The sequence below is a fragment of the Papaver somniferum genome, unplaced genomic scaffold, assembly GCF_003573695.1.
Source record: "Papaver somniferum cultivar HN1 unplaced genomic scaffold, ASM357369v1 unplaced-scaffold_23, whole genome shotgun sequence".
Classification (NCBI taxonomy): domain Eukaryota; kingdom Viridiplantae; phylum Streptophyta; class Magnoliopsida; order Ranunculales; family Papaveraceae; genus Papaver; species Papaver somniferum.
In genome coordinates this window covers 1,018,726-1,027,315 of record NW_020633263.1, presented here as the reverse complement: position 1 = coordinate 1,027,315, position 8,590 = coordinate 1,018,726, and the positions used below count along the sequence as shown (strand labels likewise).

Below are 8,590 nucleotides of genomic sequence, written 5' to 3'. Positions count from 1 at the left end.
GCCGCACCACCGCGCCAGCAGCATGCCAACATGCCACATGTGCCAAGCACACATACGGCGCTCCGCTTGCGCCAAAACGCGGAAAGCCCAGCGCCAAGCCTTGGCTGGCTCCGCCACACGTGCCAAGCGCACATACCAGCGCTTCCCATGCGCCAAGCCTTGGTCGGCCCCGCCACATGTGCCAAGCGCACATACAAAGCGCTCCCCTTGCGCCAAGCCTTGGACGGCTTGCCACACGCGCCATTGGCACATGCCAAGCAACGTTTGCAACCTGGCATGCCAAGCCGTGCAAACCAAGGACAAAGCCGCCACACGCGCCATTGGCACATGCCAAGCAACGCTTGCAACCTGGCATGCCAAAGTCGTGGAACCCAAGGCCAAAGCCCCACACGTGCCATTGGCACATGCCAAGCAACACTTGCAACCTGGCATGCCAAGCCGTGCAAACCAAGGCCAAAGACGCCATACGCGACATTGGCACATGCCAAACAACCTGGCATGCCAATCCGTGCAAACCAAGGTCAAATCCGCCACGCGCGCCATTGGCACATGCCAATCAACGCTTGCAACCTGGAATGCCAAGCCGTGCAAACCAAGGCCAAGGCATGCCACACATGCCATGCAACCCTTGCACTTTGGCATGCCGCGCCTACATCAAAGGCCACGATTCCTCTTAGGATACAAAATCTCGACCGTCGAAGGTCGCCACTGAGACGACATGTCTCTCAAGCTCAGCTTATCAAACACCAGCGACATGCTACATGTTTTCCACGAAAACACTCGAGACATCAATACATATCACAAACTGGGGGATGCTCTTTAGGGTTTTTGTTTGGCAGTTTACAACGTGCGACATACACAAATGCCAGTTTCAAGACGGTGCATAAAGAATGAAACGGTTAGTAAATGCAGGAAGTAATGGTGAAACTCTCTTTGATTATGGAACATCAATTCCATCAATACCAGGCGGTACCACCTCTTCCCATTTAACTCATCCGTTTCTTTTCTTACGAGGCCAGAGTACGTTTCACTTGGATTTGTATAAATAGGTTTCACTTATTTCCACCGAAACACAAGTTTTCGGTCAGGGAGAAATACAACACTCAGAAAGGAAACTCTGCTATCTTTCTCAAAGCTTTCACCTTCTGATACAAGCCAAGTACAACTCTTCCAGAACTGTTCCGGTCTCAACACCCTCTTCGCTTCCCTCCCTAAACCAGCCCTTCTCCTCCTCTTTGTGACCGAAGAAAATCCGGAACGACCATTTCTTGGTTTAGGCAGGATTTGTATAGATTGATCTCTCGAATCTAAAGTACTCCCGTGCAGTACATTTGTTTAGGTCACAAACCTCTTTCACGTTCTTCTTCTTTATCGCAGCGGAATACAAACCTTAACAAGCTAGAAACGCCTCATTGTGCTCTATACAACTTGCTAACCAAACACAAAACCAAATTCTTTAACTCAACACCGAACATTATAGCTTATCTTCAACTTTCTTCACTGAGCATTGTAGCTTAAAATCATCTCTTGTTTATTCTTTATTACTACTGTAATGATCCAGCTCACCTCATTTGTCGATATTAACAGGTATGATTTCAGTTTACAACTCATGGGAGTTTAACCCACTATTGTTGTCTTCACTTCTCAAATTCCACATTGGAATTTCTTCACTTCTCTAAGCCAAATCCCCACTGTGATTGCTTCACAAAACTCTAGACAAATCCACACTGGGATTGCTTCACTCAACTTGTAGACTTTACTCGTCTGCAATCTTGTTTCACGCTCACAACCTTGTGACGTCTCAAACTCAACTCCCTCTCATCACCACCTGGTGATTAACTTCTTTTTCTTCACAACCTTAATATTGTTTCTTCTTCTCTTGTTCCAGTCACGCTATTGTTGCGAAACCTTCACACTTATTTGTTCTTCAAGATTCTCTCACAATCTTTCTCTTGTTACGCTTCTGCCACAAGCAATAACTAACACAAAGTCTGCCACACTTTGTAAGATCTCCAAGTTTCTGCCGCAAACTCTTCAATCACCATGTTTGAGCTTAACCTTCAACATACAACTCACCAATATACAACTATAAGTAGGATCCCCACCTTAAGGTTGGCGAGATAATCAGATACATATTAGTAGTATATAGGAGTACTAGCTTCTATCAAAGTCTTCCCAATGTATTCGGAAGGTTACTTCAGGGATTCCTGATATAGATTAAAAGATTACTTTGGTGCATGACACATATGCTATTTTTTTAGTTAAGCCACATCGATGGCAAATATTCTTTTTTTTGGGAGGTTGACCGGAAGAATTCTGATTGTGGAAAATGACTCTCTTTATACTGTTAGCTTATGACCTTATGTAAAAAAAGGGTGTCACGGCCTTGGTTTTTTGTCAACCTTCCAAGGGATATCGATGTTTTGTCGCATGTTTTTACTTCCTTAGTCCTTGTCCATCAGTTTAGGGAGGGTAATTGTGTAGCTAATGTGCTAGCTTAAAAAGTTGCAAACGATAAATTATAGGGTGTATGGTGGCACAGTCCTCCTAGTTTTTTGGTTGATGTATTGTCGCAGGATGTGACGGGGAGGGTTTTGCACACCTGTAAATCCCGACTAATTTGATATGTAATGAGTTTCGATTACCAAAAAGAAAAGAAAAGACATGAAAATCGGAAGTGGGTCAGTAAAGACATCTCTAATAGAGGACGAATTTTTTGTTTTCCGCGACACGTTAGATTTTAAACTCCCAATTAATATAAATAGAGTCCCAATTAATATAAATCCATCTTCAATAATTGGATCCTACAAACTAGGAGGGCTGGGAAAATAAATATGAAGGTGTTAAAAAAAGTCTTATTTACACCTCGCATGTACCTCCACGTCATATTTTCAAATTTTTTTTCTTTTTTTTTGCATGTGCCCATCCTAACCCATGGCAGCGTAGCCACCGGCTTACTCCCCACTGAGTAAACTCGGCCCTTCTTAAACCCATATTAAAGTTAGTATAATTTACGATTGAACGGAGACTCGAACCGCTGCCTACTTGAGAGTCAGGCTTCTGACCACTTGGGCTAATCCCTGATGATTTTTTCAATTATTTTATTTTGTTTTAGAGATAGTTTCTTAACTATGGAATCCTATTTTTACTATAGGTATAGACTTCCGCATAGGATTATTTATACCCATTGTTGGAGATGTTCGAAGCATACACACCACAGATATTGTTGGGGCAGTACTCCACAAAATATTGACCCAAGTACTTGAATATACCAACTTCATACACTCAATCAAGTTCTTATGGATACCGATGGATCCATCAAAATACAATTTTTTTTGTGGAAAGTATTGATCGGAGGGAGGCTTTTCGACCTTCGACTTCGACTTCAACAACCGCCACGGATGCAACTCTAATCTGAAGAATGTTTGTCACTCTCCGCTCCAATATGTTGTAATTGATAAACTTTGGGGTATCACAAACCCTCCAATAATAGCCCCTCATTTCATGCTTCAAAAAATAAAAAATATAAGAAAAACACATTCCAACTTTTTGGTTTTCCACTTCTACTGGAGGAAGGCAAATCAATAATCAAGCAAATAAACACTATATATAGTCATATTGTACTTTGGTACTATATATGTCATTCAAAAAATGATCTAAGGAGGGAGAATGAGATGTGGAGGTGTCTTGCTAAAGGTTCTTCTGCACCAGTCTTGAAAGGCTTTTCGAAGATCTGGACAGTTCTCACCGTCCTTCAAGAAACACTCATACCACGCCAGCAACAAACTCCGTTGATTTTTTGGCGCAAGTTCTAATATTGCCCTCTCAATATTTCCTTCCACCACTTCGGGATCAAATGATTCAAGTTTTAGTAAGCGAGAGTAGTCATCGACTAGTGGCTGAAACCATGTCTGCAATAGTAGCCGACAGGTACGCTTTCCCGGAAGGATTTCCCCATTTCCTATACCGACAAGCAATCGTGTTGTTATGCAGCTAACAAAATGGCGAGAGCGCGTCCTAGTTTCTGCGTGCAGGTTTGCGAGCTCTTGTTGGTTGGCCCACATCAATGCAAACTCCTCAGCTGCTTGTCTATCTGCCAGAATGTCAAGCAACCATAAAAGGTTGTTGGTTTCAAGAGATATTTGTTCGTCCACTGAGGGGTCGTACCACTCCTTGCTGTGATTTTCGACCTTCTTAAATAGAACCGGCAATGAATTTAAACAGCTTTCACATGAGGATAATATATTTTTGTTGCATGTTTTAGCGAAATCCACATCACTAAGAAGACTGTTGTTTGCTCTTAAAAGTTTCAGCACCAACGATTTCCCCTCACGTCGACCTTCATCTCCCTTGGTCTTAAGAACCACCTCCATGATTTGGGCAAGTGTGGAGGGACACGATGAATCCGAACCTATAACCCACTGGACTACACCCCCCAAGTATTTTAAAGATGAACGCACAGCCCGCTGGACAGCCCTCAAGTATTTTAAACATGAATGTACGCATGTCTGGATACAAATTAATTCAAGAACCTGCAAATCAAAAATGTAAGAGTTAGTAGAAGCTATTACATAGAAACTGTGCTGAGCAGAAAACATTTGCTTGATGGTAGTTCATGATAAATTTAGAGGATGTGGTGGAGACGGTCACTTTTGCACTTTTCTCTAGCAAAGTAGTCTAGACAAACACACTGTATGTTTACAATGTTTCTGCATCAGAGGAGCATTACTTCGTGGTTGTTGTAACAAACTTAAACTTGAAGATACAACACTCCCAGATCATGAAAATATATAAACACGATAATAAGATTCATATTGCTCATGCATGACCTAAATAAAGGGGACCCATTATATATAACTTGCAAATAGAGTTGTCAGCACACATCAATCACTAGCAAGAACACAATTACCAAACGCATAAAGAAAGCAAACTTAGCGTAGCATCATAATACTCACACTCAAGAGTTGAACCTTAAACCCAAATGCCGAAGGATCTGGTGCCAACAGAAACGGGCGAACTAAAGAAGCAATAACAAGCACGGAATCCATAACCTTTGCTTGTGAAGAGTAGTTAAAACTCTTCGCAGAACTCCCGAATCTCACGAACCAAATAAAGAAAGAAAGAAGCAGAATCAAAACAACAGTGTGTATTGATTGATAGAACCTTAACAATGGTATGACAGGACTCACTGCATATTTTATAAGTGGGAACATAGTGGATAGATATTTGTTTAAGAATGGGATGATGTATACAAATACTAGAATACATATCTCTGTAGCTGAAAATTTTGGAGTATTTTCCGAAGCAGTGGTATATTCACATAAAAAGGTTGCCTTACGGATTGTATTCTTTGACACGAACAAGTTAGTGTATTGTAGGGTTTTTGGTGAAAGAAATTGGAGTTTGTGTTTCTGGCCGGTTATTCGAAGAGGAATTGGGGAAGCGCGGGAAGCGCTGATCAGAGATGATGTGAGATTGGCATGGGGTGAAGACAAAAGGGGTTTGAGTTTTCTAATGGATTGCTGTTGATAAGAATGTATTGGAGCAAGACGGAGCAGATGAACGCAAGAAGAAGAAGAAGCCATAGCGCTTGCTGCTCACTTGGATACCTAAAAGTTTTGTTTGTGGTCTTATAGACGATGAGCAAGCGAGCGGCGGTGGATTTGCATTGGCTATAGATAGGGCCTATGTATAGGCCAACTAGAGTTGTTAGCACTTAAAAGGCTCCTGTTATGGGAAAAATATGATTCAGTCCAAGATGGCCCTGTTTGGGATTGCTAAAAAAAGCACTGTCTAACAAATTTTACCAAAGTAGAAATTAACGATTAATCCCAAAGTTGTTGGGCTTTGGACACTCTAGTCCTCTCCTCTTAAGCCTAGTACTAGGAGGTCCAAATTTACAAAATTCAAAACGAGCTGGACCTTTAGGGAACGATTTAGTCCAAAATGCATTTCTTTTATGACAAAAATACCCATCAACATCCTTCTTCATAGTCGGTTTCGTTTTCATTTGTCGAAACTCGAAAGAGCTCTCCATCTACTCCGGTTAAAGACGACAGCATAAGATTCTGAAAAAATTTCATCTCGGATTCGATTTCATGGGGAGTGATGAAGAGAAGAAGGAGAATAATTTAGGAGAAACCTTGGAGAGATTTAAAAGGAAAAGTAGTGATGGTAACTGGTGCATCATCTGGTATAGGTCATTAGTTTTTTCTAGATCTAGCAAAAGCCAGTTGTAAAATTGTTGCAGCTGCTAGAAGAATCGATTGATTAAAGTCTCTTTGTGAAGAGATTAATCAATTAAATAAAGAAGGATTAATAGCTGATGTTGCTGTGGAGCTTGATTTGTCTGCTAGTGGTGATGTTAATGATTCTTCTGTTCAAAAGGCTTGGGATTCATTTGGTTACTATCCATGCTCTTATTAATAATGCTGATATCAGAGTTAATAATACAATTCCCCATTTATTGATTTTCTTGCAGAATTTTTCTTTCCAATTTTTGCAAATACTTTCATGAGTGATTAATTTTGGTGATTTTATTTTATTTTTTGATTATCAGTTATGAAATTGCGTATCCAATTATGCTTTGAGAATGTTTAGAGAATGTAGCAAGTGTAGTTTTTTTTTTCTCATTTGCAGTAAAGGAGTTACAGTAGTGATTTCTCTAGGGATTTTGAAGCCATGTTTTCCTTGCATTGATCCTCAGCCCGAAATAAGAACAATTTCAATATGCTATTGCTGTCTACTTAGACAAATGCAAGAGTGATATCTAGAGTGCAGTAGTTCGAGTAGAGTAGGAGTTGATTGCCACGGTCATATGAGCAGGAGTCAAACTGTAGTGAGAAACTTAGGATGTAGGAGTTGTAGTAATCTGGTCGCAAACATCGTTTTACCCCATACCCCCGTAGAGATGATAAATCATCTCCTTTAAATTCATTGGGAAGGTTTAACTTTTGAGTTCTGAAACTGTTGGTGCAGCGAGCTTTCTGAATTTACCAACACACTGTAGCATTTAAAGCTGCAAGATTCACTCCAAAAACCCTCAAAACATGAACAGAGTTTCCATTTAACCAAATTTGATTTAAGGCCTCATAAAATTATTATTTCTAGTAGAAAAGTTACAGGATACTAAGAGAAAACCAAACTTCCCTAGCCAAAGGTGCAAACTATTCAAAAGCTAAGTTATCATAGAAGAGCTCAAAAGTTAGCAATCCAATTTTGAGAGCACAAGTTAACATTAGAACCATCATGAAAAATTCTAAATGATTGAAGATGGTTCATGGGTTTGAGAGCACAATTTAACGGAAACTCTTCGCTAAAAGTTTTCTTTTTTGTCAGTTTGAGAAAGTTATACAAACTAGAAGTTGTTGATGTGTGTACAAGAAAATACACCTGTTAGATGGGTGCACATAAAAGTGCACTTTTTTTTTATCGCATCGAACGTAACATGCCATCCATGTATTTCCACTACTATGTTTGTATAGCTTTCCTCACACTTAGATCTTAATAATCAGTTTATTGTGTTTATCGCTTCGAACGTAACATGCCATCCATGTATTTCCACTACTATGTTTGTATAGATTTCCTCACACTTAGATCTTAATAATCAGTTTATTGTGTTTATCATTAATGCGCTGATATCCTAAGAATCCATTCAAGAAGGATGAACTTGATGTGACACATTAATCCAAAGAAGATAGCAGAGAAGAGTAGCGCCTCTGATGCGAAACTTGGTGGGATCCCACAATTTTGTAAGGTTTTCTATTTCCCTACTAACGGTATTACTGAACTACATCAATAACAGATTAAAAAGGTTGCTAATTTCAAGCAAGCTGGGTGTAAACGCAGCTCCTCCTCCTCCCCTGCTTGACAAATGCAAGACACACAACTAGCCAATTACTCATACATCAATAACAGATTAAAAAGGTTGCTAACTTCAAGAAAGTATATCGGTGCTGGGTGTAAACACAACTCCTCCTCCCCTGCTTGACAAATACAAGACGCACAACTAGCCAGTTACTCATTTCGACTTGAATTTGTAAGTGGAATTTCATTTCTAAATCTGACGTTTGCTTGTCATGTGAGCCATGCGTGTGTGTGTATATATAGATTTAATGATTATTAAATGAATTTTGGTTCTTAGATGAGAAGAGTAAACTTTGCTAGAGAATATTTGAGTTCGCATGAGGAAATTTTAAGGCACTGAGGAATGTGTTAGATAGGTGCATGAATCTGTTTGATATTATTACTGACCCACTTTTCCCTCTTTTAAAGACTCTTGGATTCTTGCCCGTTCTTTATTTCAGTAAAAAATTGATATTATTAGATTGTATGATTCACTAATTTGATGATTATTACATGTGTTTTTGGTTCTTAGAGGAGGAAAAGAAACTTGTCTTAAAGATGAGAATGTTAGATGTATTTTTTTTTGAAAATCTTATAGTGTGTAGTAAATTAATGTCACTTTGAAAACACGGGCAAATGCGTCACCCTTTGAAAACCCGCATTTGTCATTTTGGAAAACTTGAATTCAATAATGTCTATCATCCTTGTTTATAGCGTAAGATAATTAGACATTTGGTGTGGAATA

General features: G+C 39.7%; 1 protein-coding gene across 1 annotated transcript; it reads right to left on the bottom strand.

Moving 5' to 3' along the window:
• Positions 1–3,656: 3,656 nt before the first annotated feature.
• Positions 3,657–5,048, bottom strand: LOC113340765 (BTB/POZ domain-containing protein At3g50780-like). The gene is made up of 2 exons (XM_026585837.1): positions 4,956–5,048; positions 3,657–4,532 (listed from the first exon to the last, which is right to left on the bottom strand). Exons 1-2 carry the CDS (start codon positions 5,046–5,048, stop codon positions 3,657–3,659), a joined length of 969 nt encoding a protein of 322 aa, XP_026441622.1.
• Positions 5,049–8,590: the final 3,542 nt, after the last annotated feature.

Bases quoted from the DNA above. Each gene is read 5' to 3' on its own strand.
- LOC113340765 (XM_026585837.1), bottom strand. From the start codon at position 5,048: ATGGATTCCGTGCTTGTTATTGCTTCTTTAGTTCGCCCGTTTCTGTTG. The intron at 4,533-4,955 runs GTGAGTATTATG...TTTGATTTGCAG, and splicing joins TTAAGGTTCAACTCTTGAGT to GTTCTTGAATTAATTTGTAT.